This window comes from Dermacentor albipictus, chromosome 2 (genome assembly GCF_038994185.2).
Source record: "Dermacentor albipictus isolate Rhodes 1998 colony chromosome 2, USDA_Dalb.pri_finalv2, whole genome shotgun sequence".
NCBI classification, from domain to species: domain Eukaryota; kingdom Metazoa; phylum Arthropoda; class Arachnida; order Ixodida; family Ixodidae; genus Dermacentor; species Dermacentor albipictus.
Genome location: NC_091822.1, coordinates 40,154,534 through 40,181,380, shown reverse-complemented (window position 1 = coordinate 40,181,380; position 26,847 = coordinate 40,154,534). Strand labels below are relative to the sequence as shown.

Here is a 26,847-nt window from a genome sequence, read left to right as displayed (position 1 = left end):
AGAGGTGTTACCACTTCGATCTGTCGGTAAAATGAATGTTACGTATTTTGGTAGAATTGTGCTTTGCTAGTTTATTGTATTTACGTTTGTTTTGCATTGCAACACAAAGGCATTGTTGTTTTTCGGTTCTACAAGTAAGAGTGCACGTTCCTAATTAATGTGCAATAATATTCTACTCTCTGTGTAAATAACTTTCGTGTATGATGCTTTTAAACATCTGGCATACGTTTACATGTCGCCATGTATGTATGGTCTCCTGGGTCCCCAAGCTGGTTTCTTGCAGCTGTTATTCCAGGAGTCCAGCCAGGATACTTTCTGGTAAATAAATATAATTCCACTGAATTGCCATTATTTTATTTCGTATATATTTTAATGCTGTATTTAGGCCCCTATACAGCGCCATCGAGTACATTACATCATTGCGTGGCGCTCTTCGGCAATTATCGACCCTTGCGCCACAAAAGCCTACATATCATCATCATCAGCCATATTTTTGTTGTACCGTGAGAATATTCATACATTGTTACTGGCGCCCCTGCACTGTAGCGTCAGTTTCCGTAAAATTGTTGACGAACATCCATTCCGTTAACTTCACCTCGTGCGAACATGAAACGAACAGAGCTCGCGAGCACAGCTCATTCGAAGAACAGACAAGAGGTTTCTCCGTCGCCGTGGCTCGGTTGCTCCCGCCGACAGCCAAACGCCCTCACAAACGCCTCGTTTTGCCGCAGTGCTCCACTGCAGAAGCGCAGTGCGTCGGCGCTTCCACACAGCATGCGGCATTGCGCCATGAAGAAGACTTGGTCAGCGGGACGGGCGACCCCGTCCACCTGGAGGCCCCGCGGTGCGGAGGGCGATGACCAGCCGGCTGTGAAGAAGGCCGAGGCTGCGAGCTCGGACGCCGGGTCACTGCAGGCCAGCCGCCGCAGCAGTATTTTCTCCGTGCCGTTTAGGAGCAGGGGTCGCCGGTCCTCTACGTGCTTCAGCGTCATGCCCTGCGAGGAATTGTAGCAATTTAGCCTGCAGGCACAAAAATGCAGTCATTTCACTCGTTTGAAAATACAGACTTGAAAGAAAAAGATTAGGCACCGCCAATTTTTTAAGCGTCCTCCACTCGCGAAAGATGGAGGGCAGTGCCACATTTGCCAAATGCCAGCAGTGCAGTGCCTCGCATTTTGCTGTGGTAGTATATAGTATGTGTGCAGTTCAGTACTGGATGGCATTACATCAAAGCAGCTGCGGTTGAGCTGCTGACGACAGAGACTTTGCCTCATTTCTTGCCGCGCCGCGTCTAAATTAAAGCGCGCTGGGCGCAGTTCATTTCATCATGCGGCTCCGCCGAAGAAGATTCAAACGATGAAGATGACCCGGTGCGCATGCCGACCTAGATTAAGCTCGAAGGTCGCCAAAGATACCAGAAGTGCCACACTTTTCGACGCCGCAATGCAATCTCTGAGCTTTTAGGTGATGAAGGGGCAGAAAAGGCCAGGAGAGGATAAGTTGTGCTAGAAAAAGAAATCGCAGTTCCGCCCGATCGCACCTTCATCGGCCGTATCAACTTGTAAACATTTGCTTGCTAACTAAATTAACAAGCTTGGTGTCAGCGCGCACAGCAAACACGACACATCACTCGGGATGACCGCGGACACTCGCTGTCAAAACGCTGGCGTGAGGAAACGCGGCAACAGCAGCGAGCGAAGTCATATTCGTGCTGTCTCTCTTCAAGGCAAAGTGTTTGCCGAGAACACGCAGCATGCTAAAAGCTATGAGCCACCAATGCAACTAGACTCTGCCCCCGACGCAGCTTGCTCTCAAGATAGCGCCGCGTGACGGCGCGGAGCCGGCCCATGCGCAGTTGCAGCAGGAGTAGAACGCCGCCTCCCCCCGTCCCTCCCCTCAGACCGGCGCCTCACGCGCGACGGAAGACGGCGCGCTTCCTCTCCGCTTGCGTCCCTTTCGCGCGCCGGGATTGAGCTGCGATCGCCGTCTCCCCTCGCAGGCTTGCACTCGCACATACAGCGTAGTGAGCGCTGCGATGGTATTATCGCCCTTGGACTTCATAGGAAACCTCACGTCGACGCCGACGGAAGAAATGAGAGTGTCCATATAATTGCTATCGCAATAATAAAATCCGCGGACACTGTCATGGCTTGTCACCCGTTCGCCGTCGGCGCGAAGTCTTCGACGGGGTATACAAGCCGGTTGGACGTTCCGTACTCAAGCGAACACAGCAGAGGAGTCAGAGTCGGTAGAAAGAGACAAAAAAATATATTTATCGACTGACAATGATACACAAATTAAAAGAAACAAAAACGCAAGAACACTAACACACATGCACTCAATATAGATCAACGATGAAGACAAAATAAATACAACGAACAAATAACAGTGCATATTAAAATTAATACTACACAAAAATACACTTAACGGTGGTCAACTCAACATCATTTGATGGCCTACGCATGGCCGGGCAGCAGCGGCAAGTCCATAAAGCATGGAGTCGACGGCAGAACTTTCCAGAAGAATGCTGCCAAGTCGATCTCGTTGCGGTGGATGCGATTGCTGTGCTGGGTTTCTCGGGAGTCTAGGTCTGGCGACTTCCCTCGAACACGTTGAGCTAACTTGAGGGGAACTTCTGTGAGCTTCGTTGCAGACGTTGGTTTGCCGTCTCTTATGTCAACTAGCCACTCGGAGTTCAGACGCGGCTAGGCGGCCCAGACGATACTGGACGGCACTAGCCCCTCGAATGCTTCTCAGCATATCAGAGGCTCAGGTTCCAGACTTCTTAGCTCGGTTTAAAACCTGCGTTCAAATAACTTCTACTGTCCCTATTTCCCTGGGTCGGAGAATGACAGATATTGGTGACGATGCAATCAAGTTCACCCAACTGTATCACGACTTCTCCAAAGGCCTTGGCCATGCCCCTTTTAATTAGGGGCGACGGAACGGGTAATTCCCTCCCTCTGTCAGTGGTCGCGCACTTACTTGCATTGCACCACAAAGAAACACACGCACACCCTTGATTCCGTGTCGGACCTCTAATGTCCGTTCACCAACAGAAGAAACGACGGCAGCGGGCCATATGGTGACGACCCCTCTGACACACATACGTTGTCAGCCATTCGTGGACAGGGGATTGCACAGAGACACCACATATTTCGGGGTATTCGCACACCTGCCGTCTTAGCAAGCTTCTCAATGGACGCGTGGGGCAGAGAATACACAGGCTTTCCTACAAAAAGCTGTTGGGACGTCATGGTCGCGCCGACAACAACAACAACAACAACAAATAATTTCTAAACCTGCCTTCGAATTTTTTCGGCCACATGCCAGAGTGGCCGGCAATACCCGGCTTGTTCGCCTGTTCCTGTTCCCACGACCCTTTGGCGCCCGCTGATCGGTGCTTCGGCGACTCGAATAATGCCGCACCGTAACAAACCTGTAAGCACTTATGAGTTGTGAATGCGACAGTAATGATGTCCAACTGAACGCCGCTGAGAAACGGTCGAGTTTTGCCCGGCGACTACGTGCCATAGCGGTATGTGCTTTCTGAGCCAGCAAGCAGCAGTAGCCTGCAGCGCTAACGCCACATGACACCGACATCCTGCGCGACGAGAGAGCGAGGATGCAGCTGCGTCCAAGGACGGCAGGCGCGCGCGGCATCTAAGCCCAGTGGAGGTGAGAGAGAGATACAGACCGCGCACCATCTTCGGAGAGCGAGACGGCGGCACACGCACGCGCTTGCCACGTGATTGCCTAGCCGACGAACATCCGTCTCGCCCCGCGGCGTCCTTGGGCGCGTTAAGTTAAGGCGCTCGAGCGCGCTCTAGCCAGCAGAGCGCGCTCTTTTAAGCTTAACGGCTAAAAAGCGACTTCCGGTGCGTGATTGCGGAGCGCGCTCTACGCGCACCATCCTGGAAACGGTGCACGAGAGCGCACCTGCTACGGCTTCCGGAAAAATGACGTCTTTCCTACTCTTTCCACCAATGCAAGTCGGTTCTCCTTGCCCACTCGTTCCTCTCGCCGCCGCGCTGCCGGGCGTCTGAAGCTGCTGTCAGGCGAGATCGGCAACGTGTTGGCGCGCTTTGAGCTTGCATCGCATCATAAGCTGCTGCTGCTGCCTGCGTCGCCGCGCGTCAAGTTCTTCTACCTCTTCATCGTCTAAACAAGGGCTGCAGAAGTACGGTCGGCGGGGCCATTTTCGAGAAGCGCGCGAAGTGCAATAGCGGATGCGGAAGCAACATAACATTCGCCAGACGGCACGTTCGTGCACCCGAAAACAGTCGGCGAAAATGGCCGTTAAGTTAAGCTCCGAAGGCGTCGCACTCGAGCGCACTCGAGCGTGCTCCTTTGGAGTTCGGAGCGCGCTAACTTAACGCGCCCCTTATCTCCTCCCTTGAGAAGCACTCGTGACGCGGCGTTACAGCCAATGAGAATATAGGTGCCGTTTCGCTGCCAAAAGGACGCCGCCTTTTTCGCATAACCCAGGGACACTCGATGCAGCACGCTGTCTTTTCATTTAGTTGTGCTGTTTGAGAGTGTATGCTTTGTCTAGAATATACCGAACGTATTGACACCGCCCATGGACAATATTACTGAGGACCATGCACTGCAATAAGCAAAACGATGTTCGACAAAGAAATGACTGAGGTTTAATGCTTGTAAACCTAGTTATGACGAGCGAAAGGTCTGTTTGGTTTGGTTTTCAAAAGACTATGCAGACAGCTTTCATAGAAGTTAGATCACAATCTTCAACACGTGTTACACACGATGCCGATCGGGTTGTGTGTGAAGTCGCGGTGAAACCTGGCTGTCGCAGGCGAGCTTGCCGCCAACTGAAGGGTATTTCTCGTCAAACGTTCGTTGAGGGTGCCGTTGCTTGTATCCACGGCTTCGCCTCCTTCTCGTTGTTCGTGTTGCTTAATGACGGCGGCGGGTGCAGTAGCTTTAATCTTGGCACGATTCCGAGCTTAGTAAGCTTCTCTATAAATTGTTAATCTGGCCTCCCATTGCTCCGGTTTGCTCCCATTGCTCCCATTTCAGCAGGCAACTTTGCTTGAGATTTCGCAGCCTGCCGTTTGGCTGTATCGACTGGATGACTGGATCAAGCCCGTCGCCTGCGCTGAAACGCACGCACAGACGGCTGAGCCGGCGCACCGTCCGTGACAAGACTGAGCGACCAAGCCAACCAAGCGCCGACGAAGCAGCCGTTAAAGCATGCCCAATATACTCCGGCGTTTTCAGCGCGCCGCGCCAGGTCGACCGAAACTAGCTACGTGGCGTTGGCGACGGTGAGCTGGGCAAAAGTAGCGACGTGCCATGCTGCTATGCGACCACTTCGCGCATGCGCAGATAGCCGCGGCGCGGGGGACGCGCTTTCACGCGCTCCTGTTTCGTAGCAAAGTTTTTCGCGCGCACTGCCGCCGTCATATCAGCTGCCAGCTGCTGCTCTGCCAGCGGCGTCACCACGGGCCTCGCTGCATGCGCGATTTTCTTCTTTCGGAATGCCGCTTACTTACATAGAGAAAAAGAAAAGCTTACATTCGCGCAGTGGCGTAGCAACAGGGGGGGCCGGGGGACCGTGGGCCCCGGGTGCAAGGGGCCAGTCGGAGGGGGGGGGGGGGTTGTCATATACGTCTGAAGACTCTTTCCACCGGCTTTACTGGGCGCAAATGGCAAAGAATGCTCCGGTATCCAGTAGCCCGAGCTGATGTACCCAATGTGTTGCGACGCAGAATTGTCGGCTGCAGCTGCATCAACACCCCACGAAATTACTGCACGAATGTGCGGGCTAAAAAATTTAATTCGCAAAATGGTCGCTAAACTACTCGCTTTAGCGGAACGTTTCATGTGGGGTGCGCTCGTGCCGTGCGTTCATGCTGGGAGCAGGTGTCGCTAAACATACTGTCAGGAGTTTTAAGGCGTTGTAAGGCGTTGAGGTTCTCGGGCCCCTCTTCTGTTACGTACGCGCAGCGAACAAAGACGGCAGCAAGAGGGCGTTCAACGAGCGCATCCGGTGCTCGCGTTTACTGCGAAGCGTTCGTTGAGAACGACGTTGCATAAGTGCGGCCGTCAAAAGTCGCGAATGGGATTCTCTGGATCGTCTTCAGGCTCGGTGCGGCCGAAGAGTTTGGCGGCGTATGACTCGACAGGCTGTAGTCGCGGCCGCCGCGATGTTCGGCTCGCTTTTACTTCCCCTCTCCCGCTCGCTCCAAGAAGCCGCTGCGAAACCTGCCGTTATGTTTCACGCCTTCCTTCCTACCCTCGAAAGTTTCAGAGAACTTACTTTTAAAGCGAAAGCTTTACTGGCCGCCAACTTGCGATTTCGCCGTGGCGGGTGCTCTGAGGAGGCACATGACGTCACAACGTGAGCCTCGCCGCGGATATTTCTCTTTCTGTCACTCCCTAGTCCCGACTGCGCATGCGCCACTAGTCGCACCGAACCACATGTGTACCGCCGCTGCGCATTGCCGCGCCTTTCCGCCACCGCCGTTTGGTATGACGTCACACCAGTTCCTCGTCGTTGCGCTCGCCTCCGCTCGCTTCGCCAGCTGCGTCTAATGCCTGATGACATGTCGGAGGATTGAAAAGGAGAGCCGTCCATACTGCCGCCTCAACCACAGTTGAGGCGGCAGTATGGACGGCGACAATTCTGATAAGCAGGAGGAGGCCTGGAATCGACATCGGAACGAGATGAAGAGGAAACGAATCGCCCAGGAAACAGTCGAACAGCGCACCGAACGACTGGCTAAACGCCGCAACATAGCTAGACAACCAGACTAACCTGGACTTGCAATCAAGACTAACCAAGGGTAACCATGCTATGCCTTAACTTTCGCTACGCATATCCTGGCATAGCCGAGCTAAGCCACTGCCAAATTTTTTGTTAAGCGACCGCTTCCCCGCAGAAGGCACATGATGCAATTCAGCCTACAATAGTTTGGCACTGCGGGCGGCGCCCAGTATGGCAGCAGCGAAAGAAATATGAAATGGTGGACCAGTGACGTTGATTCCTCAATCCCCTCCATTGCGAGTGCAGACCAACAGTAGTGCAAGCTTTCGCTAGCACGGACTTCATCGCGGCCCTATTTTTTTTAATGGTAACGCCAAGAATCGACGCGAAGCGTGCTCTGTACTGTGCCCAATCTTGGGGTGGTACCGCAGCTCGGATAATCACGTTTGTCCGTATAGCAGCACATAAATACAAGAATGAAGAGAACTCGTAATTGTCATAGCATTGGCGCCCGCGCAGCCGAGAGGCAGGTGCATGGCGTTTTCCATTTTTCAGATATGGTGGGGAGATCAGCGTCACTGACACACAATTTAATTTTCATTTTCGTTGAAGGCTGCCCACAGCCGAAATACTACGCGCCATAGTACCTACGACGATTTTTGTGAAGTTGTTGTAGGGCAATATATGAATTTCGGGCTTCAATTTTGCAAATGCAACATTGGCACTAAAATTGGTAATTAAAATTTTATAAACATATTTTTTGTTACTTGTGACGTGAGCCATATTTTCCACGATGCCGCATTTGTATTGGCGGCCAAGCCTTACAGTCTGACAGAAGATGCGCACATGCGCTTATCACAAGTTATCAGTGCAGCACACTGTGTTATTTGGCGCAGAAAAAAAAAGAGCCTGTATACCTGCTGCATTCGCGATCTCTAGGAAAGAAAGCGAAGGAGAGGGGGACCCGGGGGACATGCGCGGTATCCAAGGCGGCTGTACCGGTGCTGAAACCCGGAAATTGTCGATATCCTCGCATTCCTCGACTACATCCGGGGGGGGGGGGGGTGACAGAAGACCAATGGGCCCCGGGTGCCACACGACCTAGCTACGCCACTGCATTCGCGTTGTTGCTGTACCCCCTTCGGCGCAAACGGAGAACTATGTACTGTACTACATCAGAGAAATCGATAAGAGCGGATACCTCGGCGAGTACCACCATCTCGTGAAAGAGCTGCGAGAGACGGATCCCGAGTACCACTTCAAGTACTTCAGGTAACATCATATTCTCTCGATTTACTTTATGGGACTTATGTATGGCTCATTTGATGGGCAACCGCGAACTGCTACTCCTGTAGAATCGAGTGAGCCGAATGACGAACAATCGCAGTTTGCTCCATCACACTTTTCTCCCAAGAGAAAGCTGCGGAAGGATGGCAACTGCGGCAAAAAAAAAAAAGAAATCAGTCCGGGTAGCGCTTGATCGCGATCGGGAGGATCACATGTAATACGTTATTGCAGCTAAAGAAGGCGATTTATTGTAAGCTGTTTAACTGGGTGAAGGACCCATAGAGGTGCATTCTGTATTTTGCCCGTCCTGTCAGCCTGTAAGGAGCCGCAAAAAGAATAAATATATTTTGGTTTCCTCACGGCAGGTTCTCATAGCCGACGAGGCTACAGGTAACAGCGGCAGAAATCCTTATTTTACTTTTCTTTATCGAAAACACCGTTTCACGCGACACAAACACTTAAATCACTGTGTGCATTACCGCGTACACTTGTCTTGATGCGAAATCATTGATCGCACCTATACCTTTGCGTGTCTTATTCGTTTTTAAGTATACTTGTGCTTTTCCTTCGGAGAAAGGAGATAGAGGGAAACTGAATTATGTCAGCTCTTATGCTGCCTCGTGGTCATTGTACTGGAAAAGATGTCTTTATCTTGCCTTATTTGGCAATGCTTTTTTATGCATAATGACCAAGGCGTCGTTTGACCTACTGCTAAGCAGTGTGTACAACCATATTCTCCATGCACCTACGCACAAAAGGTCAATCTACCCAGCAGAGAGGCTGGCAGTTACATTGAGGTAACAATTAAACCAACTTTCACAATTTCTTGCGTTTGTCTAAAGAATTCAGTCCTTTTTGAGTGAACCAAGTATTGTCTATAGAAGTAACATAATCGCATGAACCTTGAAGCTCAGAAACATGCCACGTATTGTCTGTTTCATACACATTCTGTGGAAGTTGTATTCTTTGCAGGTTTTGCCACACTTGTACATTTGTGTTGCGTGGAGAGAACATGTACACTTGCGATTCATGTCCCCTTTTATTTGTACATTCCTGGCAACTAGAAGCTCCATGCAGGAAAATGCGATGAGCTGCTGCATGCATGGATCAACAGTGTCAGGTATCGTGAAAGAGATGCTACCAGCCATCTGTAACTGCCTCTCCCCAGTTGTCGTCTGCGCTACGACAATTCAAGGCACAAAATAAGAAAATAATTTTCTAAAAAAAATGAAACTTTCCCAATGCCATTGTGGACTGCCGGGTACTGCCCGACAAGCCTCCATGGCTTGGGCTGACCGGTTTTTTGGAATGTGTAATATTTTCATGAAATAAAAGCTATTATTATATTATTATTATTATTATTATTATTATTATTATTATTATTATTATTATTGTTATTATTATTATTATTAAAACGCATGTGCGAGAGTGTGATCGCAGGATCCGAACAAGGCAATTGAAGTGCTACATTCTGTCAGACTAAGCACGTGAAAAAGTACGTGGAATGTGTTAGTTCAGTGGTTTACCAAATCCCACTATATTTCGGGAAAGTGTACATTGGGCAAACAGGACGCTGTATAAACGACAGGTTACGCGAACACAAATACATGTGCCAGTTTCTGACAGCATATAGCAACTTGGCTGCGTACTGCAAACAGTGCAAATGCTCTCCGCTACTAGAAAGCACCGCAGTCGTTAGCACATCAAAAACAAAAAAACGGAGCGAGAAATATGGGAGGCACTTGCGATAGCAAAAGAAAAAGAGATGTGCTTACGCACTCCGTCCATCGTTGTCGAAGCGGAGATCGAGTTTGCCCGGGCCACCGTGTGCAAGTGAACGGTGTATTTCCGGCCCAAAGTATCATCACATGTCGTCACTTCGTCATATCTTTTTATATCCCCCCGCGCCACATCTCTTTGTATACAAGCGCGTACGTTAACAACATTAAACAGTTGGTAGTTTGAGCTGCGTACATCCGCGTCTTGTCGCTTATGTCCGTCAGTTGCATTTGGTAGCGGCATCAGTGCGACGCCCCTTGGATGGACAGCGCTTGACAAATCTCTCCTGTTTTGCAGCCACGGACGGAAACTAATCTCGGGGACAGCTACACCCGCTCGAATCGCCGCATCGCTGTGCATAGGCTGCTCTACTGATACTGGCCGAGATATTTGACATCAGCCACCGCATAATTTACTACGGTGGCCGGTGCGAGCTTGAGCTACACAGTTGCATTTGGTAGCGGCAGCAGTGCGACGCCCCTTGGATGGGCAGCGCTTGACAAATCTCTCCTGTCTTGCAGATTGGTTGCTTTACTAAGCTGCTCTAATTTGCTTAAGTACTGCTGCTGCTGCAAAATTGCAAAAGTGTTTTTTCGTTACCCTTTTCTTTGGTTTCTTAGAGTGCAGACCCTACTCTCTATCTGCTTAATTGTTCGGCAAGTTCACTCTTTCTCGAGCCGGTGACCAGTGGCGTAGCCAGAAATTTTGTTCGGGGGGGGGGGCTACGCCACTGGCCCCATATATATATATATATATATATATATATATATATATATATATATATATATATATATATATATATATATATATATGGGGCCAGTGGTGTAGCCAGAAATTTTGTTCGAGGAAGCTTTAGCTCGGGTGCTCTTATTTAAATGCATGTAGAAGGGGATTTCGTTTTTCCCTGCAACCACTTCACCAAATTTGAGGAGGTTTGTTGCATTTAAAAGAAAAAGTTTAATTCTAGTGACTACTGGTTTCGAATTTTTCATTTAGGTGGTCAATTATTTATTAAAAATTGGCCAAATCGAAAATTTTCAGAAAACGAAACTATCAAGTTTAAAACTCCGTGACTCAACAATGAAAAATGATATCACAATTCTCTGAATTGCATCTAATAGTACATCTACAGCGGACAAAATGGATATGTAACACATGAATCTCAAAAAAATTTAGTATTGTGGAAATACGGCTTGTGCAGAACCCTTGTACACAACGTAACCAATTCACGTAAGATACAAACTGACATAGCAAACTTGTCCGCTTTGACCGTTATAATAGATGCCGTTTACAGAACCACAATGTCTGTTCTTCATGCATAGCTATTAGTTTGTAAACGTCGTGCTTCTATTTTTTCAAACTTTCGAATTTTTCAAAATATTTTAAACAAAATTCAGGCCCTAAATCGAAGTTGTGTTTCCAACAGAACTAGGATTTAACTTTCTCTCTCAAATGCAACGAATTTCAACAAAAGCGATTAGCAGGATTATCTAAGAAAAGCGTTTCTGCGTTTTACAAGTATTTGAATAGGCCGCGTCGGATTGGGCCCGAGCTAAAGCTTCCTCTTAAACAATTTGTCAAGGGGTCAAATCCATGAATAATAACTGCATTGTCATTGCCAAAGATGCTGCAAACGAATTCTTGAACGCTACGCACAGTCAAAACAATAAAATATGTATTTTTTCATAAAAGAATATGCTCGTATGTGCCGAAAATTTTGCCCATAATAACTGATATCAATGCTTCCATATTTTTGTCTACTTAAGTCAAGAAAATATCACACGAACTTTAGAACTATATCAGTTCGAAACCAGGAAAGCAGTGCATGCCACTGATATGAAAAATCAAAAGGCAATGAACTGAACAAGTTGAGGACAAATATGTTAACGAAACTTTGTCATTTAAGAACCGTGCTTACATTCTTGTATATATGCAATGTCCAGTGAAAAATCTCAATGATGCTGTAATTTGTTTTAATGTATTACGCAGGAGCAGCTGTCACCTGTCGTGTATCGTGAGTAATTGCACCGAAATCATAGTCGCAACAAAGGGCACGTATAAAAATTGGAGGACGCTTAAGCTTCGCCTTCAAGAGTGGGACGCGACAGCGTTCCCGTCGACCCGCCAAGGGGTATAATACCCGTGTCACACGGGCGTTTGGAAGGCCTTCGAACCGATAGTCAGTTGACTCAAAGGTCAAGTTCGAGCTGCTACACGGGCGGTTTCGACGGCCGCCGAGTCAATAGTCTATCGAGTCAACGGAGCACCTTACAACTCTATCGAAATCTCGATGGCCTTTGAGCAACGGAAACGGAAACAGCGCGAACATGCCCTCTCGTTCACAGTGTGCTCCAACTCACGGTTAGAAAGAACAAATCAAACCAAAATGCTCTAAAAATACTATATATGAGTGTTGTCAATTATTCAATAAAGTATTTTTGCCACTTGATATGCGCGAACTACACACACTCTCGACAACAGCGACGTGCAGCGACGCAAACGTTGCCGCAGTTTCGCTACTCGACAACTTAAAAACTAAACATACCTGTAAGACAATTTATAAACAATTGTTTTAATGTATAAAGAAACATAAAAGAAATTATAGTGCTTTTAAGGGGTTTTAATGCTGTTTAACTTTTTGTGACATGAAAACGAAAATAAAGAGACGCAACGCCACACAATTTGGCGAGAAACGCCGGAACCACTCAACGGCCTTTCAAAAGTGCCGTGTAGCAGCGCGACAACTCCTTTGAGTCGATAGAGTTCTGGCGTTTCGAAGGCCGTCGACTGGAAGGCCTTCCAAATGTGCCCGTGTGACACGGGTATAAGACAATGCGCTACGGCACAGCAATCACTTACGATGCGCCCCGCATCGGACTTAGCGCCCACCTATCACGCGGTGAACGTCGAGCAACGCAGCGTTCGGCGCGACAACGAAACGTGCGCCTGAGCGAACGAAACGAACCAAAGAACTCGGTGTCTCGGAGGGGAAACGATCTACGCCAGCCAAACGTCGTGATCGGCACGGGCAGAGAGATAGATAGTAATCTAAACCGGGAGCCCGGCGAAGCGTCGTCAGGGGAGAGGGAGTCCCGCGACGCGCCTGGCAGCGGTCCCAATGCGCGCGCGGCGCGCCTCCTGTCGGGGCAGCGCCGTACATTGAGAGGAGGGGGTCTTCTGTGTTTGCCGCAAGATGGCTCTGCGTGTGCGGAAAGCGCAAAAGAAATGCAGCGGAAACGCACTTCGCAACTCGTGTAATTGTGACTTCTGTACGTTACATGTTCATAATTACCGATATACACCGCAGTATAACTTTCCACGGCTGGTTTCGAAGGCAACACCGCATTCACTAGAGGCGCGTTTGCACCGCTTGGAAGCATCGAACTCGTGGCTGAGTGGTAGCGTCTCCGTCTCACACTCCGGAGACCTGGGTTCGATTCCCGCCGGGCCAATCTTGGAAGTTGCTTTTTATTTATGAAGCGCCTGCCGTGATTTATCGCTCACGGTCAACGCCGCCGACGCCGACACCCGACGCCGACGACACCGGCTTTTCTGCGACACGAGCTCCTTAACGCTATCGCGTTAAAAAGCAGGAATTCTGCAAGATATACGAGGGCAAGTCAAATGAATGTGAGCCAACAACGGGGTACTTTATTTAAATGTAGTCTTCATGAGAATTTAGACATTTGTCCCATTGACTAACGAGTCGCGTGATTCCCGTCTTATAAAACTCCTTGGGTTGCTGCTTCAAAAAGACTGTATCTGGTTCCCTTGAGCTCTTTTTTCGGTTGCCCCAAAATGTAGAAGTCGCAAGGTGACAGGTCTGAGCTGTATGGCGGATGCTGCAGCGTTTCCCACTTGAACTTTGCCAGTTTTGTATTAACCACATAAGCGACGTGGGGACAGGCATTGTCGTGGAACAAGATGACCCCATTCGTCAATTTTCCACGTTGTTCGTTCTTGATTGCGACAGACTGCCGTTCTGGCATTTCACAATATCGGAAACAATTGATAGCCTCTCAAGATTTAGGAAATTCTATCAGTAATGGACCCTGACGACCGAAAAAAAAACGTCAACAACACCTTTCCAGCGGAAATGATGGCCTTTGCGTTCTTTGGGCGTGGTAAATTAGAATGTTTCCACTGTAAGCTTTGCCGTCGTGTTTCAGGCTCGTAGTAGTGGCACCAAGGTTCGTCCCCGATCACAAATGCAAACAAGAAGTCGTCATCCTCATTGTGATACACGATCAGATGAGTCAAGGCAGCGCGAAACTTCTCCGTCTTCTCGCGATGGATCGAAATCATGGGGATCCATTGCGCACCAAAGAGCCGATAACCGAGAAGCTCATGAATTATGGCGTGAACCGAACCGTGTCTGATGTTCAGACGGTCTGCCAGTTCATCGATGCTTATCCTCCGTTCTTGTTTCAGCAGCCCATGAACCTTTGAAATTGTGTGACGGGTGATTGCACGATGGTTTTGGCCCGGTCTTGGAATGTCTTTACAACGTCCTTTAAACCGTTTGCTCCAACGCTTCACAGTGGTCAATGAAATGCCGTGTTCAACGTAAACGGCAGCCATACGGCGATTAATTTCTGTTTTGGAAACACCTTTAGCTGTCAAAAACTTCGCGACACCGAGCTGTTCAACTTTTGAAGTGTCCGTTATGTGACGCAACCATATTCAACCCAGTGTATGAGAGCATTAAAGAACAGTTATCTTCACACCTGCGTGTCACTTTTGTAAATGAGACATGCCGTTCTCCTACGTGCATGCCTCGCAGATAATGAACCGAACCATTATTGCGCGGTTAGGGTAGTCGCACTTTCATTTGACTCGCCCTCGTATATTAGAAATGCAGATACAATGGGATATACAAATGCGAAAATACGGCTTGATAAAGGACAAAAAAGTGTCACTGTAAACAAAGTTCACTGCATGTATACACAAAACCTCGCAACAAGATATTTAAGTATACGTATAAGTCTCCAATGAGTCTATGTATGTAAGAAAAAGTTACTGTATGTAATGCGTCAAACAAGGCAAATAAACATGTTGCACAATCATAGATTCACAGAATCCTAGATTCCGCCCCCATTCCATCCACTCCCCCCGATGTATTGCGCGCGACGGAAGGTGGCGCGCTTGCTCCCCGCTTTTCTCCTTTGCGCACACAAGACTAAGCCACCATCGTCGGCTCACCCATTCTACCTCCCCTCCTACGCTTTCACTCGCACATACTGCATGCAGCGCGTGGTCACGATTTTATCACCCTTGGACTTTATACGAAACATGAGGGCGATGGCGACGGCAGGAATGCGCCTGGAGTGTCCATATAATTGCTTTCGCAATAATATAATAAACGTATCCGGAAATTGAAGCGTCCCGTCGCCCATTACTTTCCGCAAAAGAAGTATCAAAATCGAACTTTCACCATGCGACAATTCGCTGCGTCGCAAAATGTATTTTTTTTTTCTGTGGGGTGGAGGCACCGAAATGAAAAAAAAGAACGCATAGGAAACTATGTTGGCCAGAATCGAATGCCTACATCGGGCACCTAATGGGGCTACGGAATTAATACCGAAGAAAACATGAGACGATTGGCCCACTGAGAACCATACGCATACTGCTCAGTATCCTACACCGGCGAAACAAGACTTTCCGGAAAGGTTCCGCTCAAGGAACGCGGTGCAATCGTTCGAGTCCCCACAGTGATGGCGGCGAGCGACCATTGTTTTTTTTTTCTCGTCTGCTAGCCAGAAAGCTTCCAAAACTCTGTCAGGTGAAAATCCACTCGGCCAAAGCAAGCCGAACGCCCACCGAAGTGCACCGCGCGGTGGTCGGGGCCATACGAGAAAAACATATGTGCTCTGGCTCGCTCTGGCAGCCCACGGGTAGGGTAGCGAGAACAAAAAAAAAAAAAAAAAATGAAGGGGCTCAATGTGTCCTCGGCGAATAAAAGTCAAAGTAGAAAAAATAAATAAGAACGTAGTTACTTTGGCTGGCTTTAGTGTCTTGACATGTATGTTCTGGCGTAGGTTAAAAAAAATGTTGATATTTTTTTATGTGACATGACGGCCCAAATGAACCACCCCAACGCATCGTCTCATTGGACCTCGCTGCGTGCTTTGTCAACTCGTCTGCTAGTGTGTTGATTTGGCTTGTCTCGTTGTATGTTCAGATGTAAGACTTTAAAAAAGTCAATGGACCTTTGGCGTCAAATGTTTAAAACAACATTAAACCCACAAAGTTCCGCAATTGAAAATTTAAAGCACAACTTTGGAAATGTCAATGCACGTTTCACATCAAGAGCTTATTGGATTTATACCCATAAAGTTTCGCAATTGATATCCACGCGCTCCATAGATTCCGTGGCCTCAGTGAGATGCCGCGGCGAGCCCGCTCACAGTCAAAGCGCCCTTGAAACTTTGTGCTCGGATGGGACTGCTTGGCGTTATGTTACTGCCGGTGTATGGGCGCTGCCACGAAATCCAGCCCGAGCTCGCAATCTTTACGGTTAAATGTCTTTTCGAGCGTCAAAAAGACATTCTAGACAAAATCCAGAGTGATTTCCGGCGCCGGGGGTCGCTTCGGTCGGCGGTGCATGGACAGCACGAAAAAATTTCGGGGGGGGGCTGAAGCCCCATAAGCTCCCCCCCCCCCCTGGCTGCGCCCCTGCCGGTGACGCCATATGAAATACAGAAGTACGTGTCACAGCTAAAGAGTAATTCTTCTACTGGAACTGACGATATTAAAGCGAAAGCAGTGAAAACTATCACTAATGTAGTTGCACCCGTCCTGGTGCACATATGTAACCTAATGCTAGAAAACGGGATATTTCCGAAGCAGTTAAAGACGGCAAGGGTGTGTGTCATTAACAAAGGCGGGAGTCATGATTATCTTAACAATTACCGCCCAATCTCAGTTCTATCTGTTTTTTTTTCCAAAATTGCACAAAATGGTATCAAGATCCGACTAACATCTTACCTCACTGAAACATCAGCAGTAATAATTGATCAGTATGCTTTCCAGAAAGGAAAATGCACCGAAATGGCACTTATCAATATAAAGGACAAAATTATTAGTAATATTGAAAATAAGTTTGTTACACTTGGGTTAATACTAGACTTCAAAAAGAGTTCAATTCTATTAAACATGAAATATTATTACGTAAATTACAATTTTATGGAATAAGAAGTATTGCTCTGGAACTTATTAATAGCTATTTATCGTCCAGAATACAGTTCACAGTTGTTATCGGTGTTCCATCTGCTTTTGGCACTATATGTGCAGGTGTTCCACAGGGCTCCATATTAGGGCCCTTACTTGTTCTACTTTACATTAATGATACTATTATCAATGCACTTAGTTCAGCTGATATAGTTCTGTATGCAGGAGACACTAACATATTTTTATCCGGTAATGACTTCTTGAAAACTTAGCAAATACAAACAAATATTTGTCTGAACTCTCATTATGGATACATGCCAATGAGCTTCAGCTAAATGTGAAACAAAAACAAAATATATAGTGCTTAAACCTAAAAATAAAATCCTAGCCTTCGAATAGAACTTGTTGCTGGGCGAGCTGGTTGGAATCTAACGAATACATTGTTGCGCCAAAAAAGGAAAATAAAGACTTGGGAAGGAAGAGTACGAAACGAGATTGAGCGCTGATTTCAACTGATCTTATTCTTACAGCAGGGCAGGGAGAATGAACAAATGCGCATGCGTACATCAGTGTTGCCTAGAGCGATTCCAGTGACGTTTTCAACATTAACAGCTCGTTTTCAAACAGAAAAACAGACGTGTCACTAATACAACTCGTGCCTCTTTTATGTGAAATGCCTCCAAAAGTTCTCTTGCTAGCGTATCACCACTCCTGCCAAGTATCTTTATCTCACGCAGTAGTGGCTGGCATGTTCCTTCCAGGCTAACCGTGCAATGCGCAGGTAAATGTGCGTTACCTTTGTTGGTTACAGACAGTTCATGCTCCCGGGCCCGCTAATTAACACATCTCCCCGTTTGTTCAACGTAGGATTTCCCACATTTTAGCGGTATTTCGTATATAACACCCATCACACATTTCGCGTACTGTGTAGTGTGCTTTTTCTGGCATGCTGACTTTTTGTCAACGCGGCTTATGCGCGGACACAGTCTAGCCAACTTGCGCGGTGCCGAGAAAAAAAACTGGCACACCAAACCTTGTGGTGACATTCTTCAAGTTGTGGGAAAGTTTTTGGACGTATGGCACCAGTGCGGGTTTGCCTCGTTTTTGGTCGGGCCTAGGCGTATGCCTTTTTCCCTTCACCTTCCGGAGCAATGTTTTAGGCACCGCCCCAACGAACGAGCTTGGGTAGATCGGTCGTTAACCGTCGAGTTCGAAGGTTAGTATTCACTAACCTTCGAACCTGTCCTCAGTTTCAGAGGAGAAAACATTGAACGCGTGAGGTCCACACGTTTTCTTGGTGTGGTCTTCAGTGAGCAGTTAACCTGGACTGAGCATATTAATTACTGACGTTCCAAGATATCACGCTCAGTCGGGCTAATGCATAAATTAAGGCTTCTTCTACCAACCTGGCTAAAAAAACAACCTTATTTCACCCTTATCCAGTCACTTCTCCACTACTGCTTATTTGTATGGGGTAGAACAACGCCTACAAACCTAAATTCCTTATTTATCTTGCAAAAAAAGCAATTGTAGCAATCCTTAATGTTCCCTACACTTCGAGTACACGACAATACTGGCGACCACTGGGCCTTAACATATATAAGTTAATAACACTTCGACATGCAATAGAGGCTCATTGCTTGATCCACAGGAAACCTAACCTTAGCTTTGTTCAGTTGCACGGGCTGATGCGTTTTATGAACTCCGATATGTCTCTCGCAAAGCTGATGAGGTTAGAACTAACTATGGGCTTCAGACCTTTGAACATACCATTATAACTTTCTTGAATGACAACAAAGATATCGAAACGCTAATACACGAGTTCTCAAGTAAAATACTTTACAAAAAAAGAGTTATGGATCTGTTACGTAAGTCACAACACACACCTTATACCTACTGTAGTCTTAACGTGGCTGATTATTTACAACATTACTAGATAACGGTGGTTTACTTATTTGTTGATTTTTGTGCGCTCTCTTTTCTGTTTCTTTTCACAGCTGTAATTTCAAAAAGTACTATCTGGAAACATTTTTATACTGTACAGAATTGTGTATGTTCTTTTTTGTGCAATTGTAATGTTACTTTAGAAGAAAGTCTTGTTGTCTCAAATGCACTGTCTGTCACCACGAGGAGGATAGGCCTCGTCAGGCATATACAGCCTTTAGCCTCCCTCCTGACGTGGCGATGTATGTTTGGATGCTGTACATAACATTGAAAAAGAGAATAAATTGTCTTCATTGTCATTGTCGAGTGAAACACTAAGCGCAATATAATCATGAACACGTTAATACTTCTGGGGCTTGTTTTGTTCGCCTCTTCAAATAATCCAACTGGACGCCAAGAATTACGCTACGTGTATTAGGCGATTTCTTTAGAATTCCGTAAAACTTAGAAAGGATCGCCCTGTAGTACAACCGTGCATGCCATAAACGTGTCGGTGGATCGTGCAACGCTTCACTTTTGAATTTTGAGAAAACAACTGCGCAACAGACGTGCGTCTCTTCCTGCTCTTCGTTCCATTTCCTTAGCAGTCTAAGTGGCCTGCGTCGGAAGACCCGTAGCAAGTTGAAACAGCCGTTACGCCACCTCGCTAGCACGCGTTCGCTGCCCTTGCAGAAAGAAGGCTTAGCAGGAAGAGGAGCACAGCTCACCCTGGCGTCAAAAGCTTGGACCAGCGCGCTCGCGAACATTGTGCCAAGGCCGGCGTAGTTGATGGCCTGCGTGACGTTGCTCGAGAAGAGGGGCTCCTGCAGCGCGGCCAACGACACGGTCACGGCGTTGGCCCAGTAATCGTACTCGACCAGGGCGCCCCAGGCGGCGGTCGGCAGCCGCTCCAGGAGCTCGCCGGCTGCTGTGCCCAGACGAGAACGCAAGGCCGCCTTCGCCTTCAGCCAGTGCTTGACGTAGATCGACTCGCGCTCGGGAAAGCCGCTGTACGCCCACTCCACCTCGTGCGGAGTTTCCGGCCATAGGACGAGCTGCACGATAATGAGAATGCGTGAAGCGAGGGGGAAAAGAAAGGGACAGGGGACTGCAGGCTGTCCCTGTCTTGATCCCGTGATTGTCTGCGGTCCGTATGGGTAGCCATACAGAGGGTGCTTTCTTAGCTGCACCAAATTTCTAAAAATCGCCTGTGGCTGATAGCACAGTTCTAACCCTCGATCTAAATTACTCGATGAGGCGGCCAATAACTTCTACAAAAATTAAAGTGCTTAATTGAGTAATTAACGCAACTTTGCAATTACATCCTAATTCATCCTTTACGGCACATATTTTCATGTATGAATTGTAGACGTTCAGTTCGCAAGGTGTAATCATTGGGAACGAATGCTTAGGGCTACGCCAGTTTTGAGATATCAATTTAACGCGTCCGACAAAATGCATGGGCAGGCATTTTTACAGAAAACACAGTATTATGCATTGAAGCAGTAAAGTAAGTGAAGCAACAGAGCAATGTACCCGAAGAATGACGTCACATATATCGATACTGGTGCCAACTTTAGAATTGGTTCTATGTCGACATGCCTTGCACACTCACTAGCTACAATTCGTAGATCCAAATATGTGCCCTGAAGTAATTAAACAGATATTTACCATAACTATGTTAATTATACAGTTAATCACTTTGATTTCTTTTAGAAGTAATGGACGCCTCGAAGAGTCATTTGGTACAGAGTTTAATTGTTATCTGCCACAGGCAATGTTTTAAAAAGTTGGTGTACCTACAAGAACAACCTGTATAGCGTGCTACCGTGCATTTAGTAATAACTAGAGCAAACTTATTGAGCATACTAGCATGCGCCATAGCACTCGGTGTAGGAAGAATGTTAGTATCCTGGCTGTCGATGATGATTATGATATGCGGTGTTTAATGGCGCAAGGGTTAGATATGACCAAAGAGTGCCGTGACAAAATATGATCTGTTGTCAAATAATTCTGAAAAAAAGACAAATTGAGCACTAATGATTGGAGTAACATTGGTGTATAGCTAATAATGTCAATGAATAGTATGGCTATGCCAAATAAAATCTTATATGAATAGGTGATGCACTAGTAGCAATAGTGCTCCAAGAGTGCACTTAAAGCAAGCACTGATATACGCACGGGCTACAAATATGCTGGCCAAATGATATCCAAGATGTTTTTTTCGGTTAAAATGTTTAAACTAGTTTTCAAGTTAAAGAGAGGTCCGTTATTAAGAAAAAATGCCGGGTGCTGAGGGATGCGTTCACGCTATGCGGTAAGAAAAAACGTTTTCCTCTTCGCTTCTATAGCAGGGCATTGAAGAAGAACATGAATAACTGTTAGCGTATTACGACACTTATTGCTTGTTGGAGGAATGCTTCCCGTCAAGAGGTAAAAGCGAGTATCGCAAGCGTGTCCTATTCTTAACCTGCAAACAATCACTCCCTTGTATCGTGCTGTTTTGTGCGAAATCCAGTGCCCTAGTTTAGGTTTTATAATTGGTAGTTCATTGTACAATTGGATACCCCAGTGTTTCTGCCAGTGCTTCTGCCAATAGTTTTTCAACGTATGCCGTAAATATGGTTTAATGTCTGCTGGAATGGGTATGTTTGGGTCGGTGTCGCCAAAAGCTACTGAAGTAGCGTCTTGGTGAGCAGCTTCATTGCATTTTATGTCACTGTAGCCAGGTACCCAGCTTAGAACGGTTACAATTGTTTACCCATATAGGCTGAGCACAGCAATGCATATAGTTCATTAAGGACGCTGTTTTATGCTTTCATACACTCATTAGGACTCGGACTGCACTCTATGAATGCGTTAACACAATAGCCGTAGTGAGATTCGTTTGCTTGATGTGCTTAACTGCAGAGAGTATTGCGTATGCTGCCGCCGTAAAAATATAGGTATGGATATTCAGTGCACCGGCTATTAAAAAGATGGTCCTAGAGCAGCGTAAGGAACACCAGCAGGAGATATTGAAGTATTGGTATAATATTCAGCAAAGGAATACTTCCGCATTTCATGAAAATGTGAATCTATACGTGCCGCAGGAGCTCGTTTAGATATTTCTATGAGAAACGTCACACTGGATAGTCTGCCGCTCCCAAGGTGGTGTTAGCCGAGTAAGAGTCTGTTGTATGTTTTATAGGGATACACTTCTATTTATTCCCGTACGGGTACAGAAATCGCGATCGGCCGTCCGACAGCTTCCATGGCTTCAATGTGTCGCTCGCTCGGAACAGAGGGGAAGATGGTCCAAGCGGAATGAGAGCGTTCAGGGAGACGGGCGCGAAGTTAAAAGGTGGGGGTGTGCTTCAGGTCACCGCCATCGATAATGTCCACACGCTCCCCACTTGTCCCGTTGACCTCGGTCACGACTGCGCTTTGTCTCTGGGACTCGCCGCCAGAAGGGGACGCGTAGTCATGGAAAGTACTATCGGCGTCAAACGAAAGTTGAACAGCGGAGCGCGTGGCCCAAGCATAAGTGAAGATATAGTGCGCGCCGTCCAGTCATCACCATTGACAAGCGCGCACATCCGATTTGGCCGCACTGCGCGATCCCCCTCTAGTGAGATAATTTTGCTTCTGTCCTGGTTCTTACATTTCAAAGGGAAGAAATAAAAAATAAAAACGAAGCTAAAATATTGCAGTTTACGGCGAGTCTTGTCGCACAGATCGCCGAAGTCACAGTGCTGTCAGCGCGAATAGCGGTGCGCGTGGTGCAGTTTGCGCCGTCATCGTCCGCACCGTGCACCATCATCGCAAGGTAGATTCGCCCGCGCGGTGCGGGCGATGACGGCGCAAACTGCACCACGCGCACCGCTATTCGCGCTGACAGCACTGTGGCTTCGGCGATCTGTGCGACAAGACTCGCCGTAAACTGCAATATTTTACCTTGGTTTTTATTTTTTATTTCTTCCCTTTGAAATGTAAGAACCAGGACAGAAGCAAAATTATCTCACTAGAGGGGGATCGCGCAGTGCGGCCAAATCGGATGTGCGCGCTTGTCAATGGTGATGACTGGACGGCGCGCACTATATCTTCACTTATGCTTGGGCCACGCGCTCCGCTGTTCAACTTTCATTTGACGCCGATAGTACATACAGAGAGCCTTAGTGGCTGCTAGTGAGGCGATATGGAAAATGAACTGAGAGAAAGGCTTCGAGGTTGTCGAACTGGGAAGTGACAAGGTGTGGCGGTTTTCAACGAGACGGGATCCACTTCAATTGCAGGCTTGCACAAGAAGTGTGCTGGTGACTTGCTGGTCGCTCTGTTGCTTATTTAGGTGGCCCACGGGTGCTCAGGAGGCCAGAGTAAGTGGTAATGAAGAAGGTCCCCTAAGGAAATCTCAGTATAACATAGCCGTCAATAACAGAAAAATGAGGTAAGCAAGAAAAAGAGCTCCACATGCGATAGGCTACATAAACATTCAGAGCTGCAGAAGAAAGGAAAAGTGGGCAGACATTGAGGAGCAGTTAAATGCAGAACAAATAGCGGCGAATGCGGTTACAGAAACGCACCTTAGAGACTCAGAAGAGCCGCCAGTGATTGAGAATTATGATTGGGAAGGGTGCAACAGAACTAAATCGGAAAGAAAGGGATGGGGAGTCGGAATGCTCATCCACCAGGGAGCCAAATGGAAAAGAGTAAATTCAAAATGTCAAGAGCATCTTTGGTTATCAGGTACAATGAGTGGGAAAACACCTTGCCTGGGTGTCACGTATTTGTAGACTGGAAATAATTGCACAGAGAAGAATAAAGCGTTAGTGGAATGCACAAGCGCTGATATTAAGGGTTTCGGGAATGGTGCTGAAATTATCCTATTAGGAGACATGAATACCCACGTACAGCATTTAGATGGCTGCACCGACAACAACGGGAAGTCAATGCTAGACCTTTGTGAGCAACATAACCTCGTTATCATGAATACAAGACCTAAGTGTGAAGGGCAGATCACGTGGGAAGTGGCTAACCGGCAATCAACCATTGATTACTGTCTGATGACAGAAGGAATTCATGATAAGCTGAGAGAAATGGTCATTGATGAGGAAGGGTATAGCAGCATAGGGAGTGACCATAAACGCATTATTTTGAAAATGGCATATGTAGTTGGGAAAGAGAGCAAGGAGTGCAAAATGGCCAGTCAAAATTTCAACGCTGAAGAAATAACGAATATAGTCACTAGAGTCGAGGAAAAAATTTGCAAAGGCCAAATAAAGAGTGGGAATATAGTGAGCTTCTGAGCGTGATAACGAAAGAAATGCGGAAAGAGAAACAACATGTTCGTTGGAAAGTAAAAAAGAAACCGAAAAGCTGGTGGAACAGGGAGATACGAGAAGCTATCGCGGAAGGACAGAAAGCATCCCCAGAGCACAGGCAGGCAAAGAAGGCCCAGTTGCCGCAGGATGAAGTCGCCAGTAAATGGAAAATGTACCGGGAGATAAAGCCTCTGGTTCAAATACTGGCGCAAGCAATGGCACAAGGTCAAAGTGAATGTTGGTTGTCAGAAATACGTGAGAAAAAAAAAGATCGCACCTAGAATATTTGGAACCGCATAAAGTTATTAGGCAGGAAGTCAACAATAATACAACATATCTTAGACGAAGCTGGAAACAGACTGGAAAGAGAAGCGGCAATAAATTATATCCGAAAAATAACAGCCGAATCTTTCCAAGCCAATGACGTGGTTGTAATTGAAGAAAAAAGAGCATGAAAGAGACCCACGTGGAAAAGGAACTGGTAATGCCAAACTTCAACTGGAAGAAAACTGAAAAGAAAATTCCTAAGCACACAGCCACAGGGTGAGACGAGGTTCCCGTCAGGCTGATCAATGAACTAGGATCAAAATGTAAGGAAGCTACGGTGAAGGCGGTGGAAAAAAAACTTTACAAAATAGACGAATACCCGACAGTTGGCGACAAAGTAGAATGAATGTAATTGATAAAGGTAAGGGGGAGAAAGATAGAATTCGCTCGTATAGACCGTTACGATTACATCGGTAATATACAGGCTAGCAATGCAGGCAATCAAATTAAAGTTGCAAGCATGGGCAGAGAAAAATGGCATTTGGGGAGAACTTCAGAATGACTTCAGAATAAGCAGGCATTTAGATGGTAACTTATTTGTTCTTAGTGTATTGAAATATCAAAAGTAGAAAGCACACCGTTATATGTGGCCTCTTTAGACATTACAGGAGCCTATGACAACGTAGACCGCAACATTTTGTGGCATTTCTGGAAAGGAAAGGCTTCGGTGACGATTGTCTACAGCTTTTGAGAGAGATTTACCTAGAAAATACTGTTTGCGTTGAATGGGAAGGGATGAGGAGCGAGCAGAAAGTTCATATCAACTAGGGACTGAGGCAGAGGTGCCCTTTATCCCCACTGCTGTTTATGATGCACATGGTGAGGATGCAGAGGGCGATAGAAGGAAGTAATATCGGGTTTAATTTCTCATACTAACTGGCGGGTACAGTAGTAGAGCAGCAGCTTCCAGGTTTATTTTAAGCGGACGACATTGTGTTGCTAGTTAACAAGCAAAGTGATTTGTAACGCCAGGACAGGAAGGCAACAAGTTTGGTTTGAAATTTAGCATTAGAAAGTCCATTCCAGAAATGCCACAAAATGTTGCGGTCTACGTTGTCATAGGCTCCTGTAATGTCTAAAGAGGCCACATATAACGGTGTGCTTCCTACGTTTTATATTTAAATCACTGAAAATAGTGAACAGACAATGGCAATACAGGGCCAGGAATTACCTCGAGTAACAGAATATAAATACTTTGGAATATGGATAAACGAAGGCTATAGATATATGCAAACACAGGAAAAAAGCAATAACAGTGAAGGGGAAGAGAAATGCAGCCATAATGAAGCACAGAGCGCTATGGGGATACAATAGATACGAGGTGCTCCGAGGCATATGGAAAGGTGTAATGGTTCCAGGACTTACTTTTGGAAATACGGTTGTTTGCTTTAAATCATGGGTACAATCAGGACTCGATGGGAACCAAAGGTCACTTTGGTTCCCATCGGAACCAAGGGGGCAGCTTGCCTGGCGGCTTCTAGCAGGGGGAAAGGAAACTACGCGGGTAACTAATGGTTACAAGTGGGAGCTTGAGCCTGGCGTCCGGTGCCAGAGGAGATCAAGGCCGTTACTCGTAGCCTAATCTAGGGCAGGGGGAGAGGGCACGTGTCTTTGAGCAAACCTATCCCCTTGCGTGTTGTAAGGTGTGCCACTGTTTCCACCAATGCTGTGTCCGTTACGAAGGTTGTTGTGCTATTGGTTGCAATGGTGTGAATCGAAGGACTTCGTTGAGCGACTGAGGAGGTGCTGCGGTGTACTGAATTAGGAGTAGGGCAGCAAAGAACGCTGACGCGACGGAGCGAGGCAACACCAGGGTGGTCCGGTGGGAGCTTCTGGAGCACGGAAGGATTCCGTCACGATGAAGGCTGGAGACAAGACTGACACAGCTGATAGCGGCGCCGGGCGACGCATCAAGACAAGGCGAGGTTCATTTTGTGCGGTCTCTAGGTCCTTGTCACTTAGTGTACTTGCATTAAGGTCCATTCTTGGAGATTGCGGATACAGATATAAACGCCGTGGAAGGTGACAGCGTGAACGAATCGGATCGCACCCGCGAATTGATGCTTGAGACAGAGAGGTTAAAGCTCAAGCTACAGCAGGAGGAGATGAGGTCATCGTGTGCCTCGTCAGAGGAACAGAAGAAACCGGAGCCAGCACACCGTAATGGGACGATACGCGAAGGAGTTTAGCAGTCATTGCCCCCATGCCCAGTTATTAGCCAATGATTACTGCCTGGTTCAAGAACGTGGACGCTGTTTCTGAGGCGTTAGTGTACCTGGAGAAATAACGATTATGTTACCATTCTGATATGACAAGATCAGGGGCGTA

At 47.1% G+C, this 26,847-nt stretch overlaps 1 protein-coding gene across 1 annotated transcript in view; it reads right to left on the bottom strand.

Moving 5' to 3' along the window:
- Positions 1–334: 334 nt before the first annotated feature.
- The window catches only part of LOC139055914 (neprilysin-1-like), a 70,467-nt gene continuing 43,954 nt past the window's right edge, over positions 335–26,847 (bottom strand). The window contains exons 3-4 of the mRNA XM_070533558.1: positions 19,621–19,947; positions 335–995 (exon numbers count right to left, since the gene is read on the bottom strand). Of these exons, the coding sequence (XP_070389659.1) occupies positions 636–995; positions 19,621–19,947 (687 nt within the window). The 3' untranslated portion in view covers positions 335–635. The remainder of the gene's footprint in view (positions 996–19,620; positions 19,948–26,847) is intronic.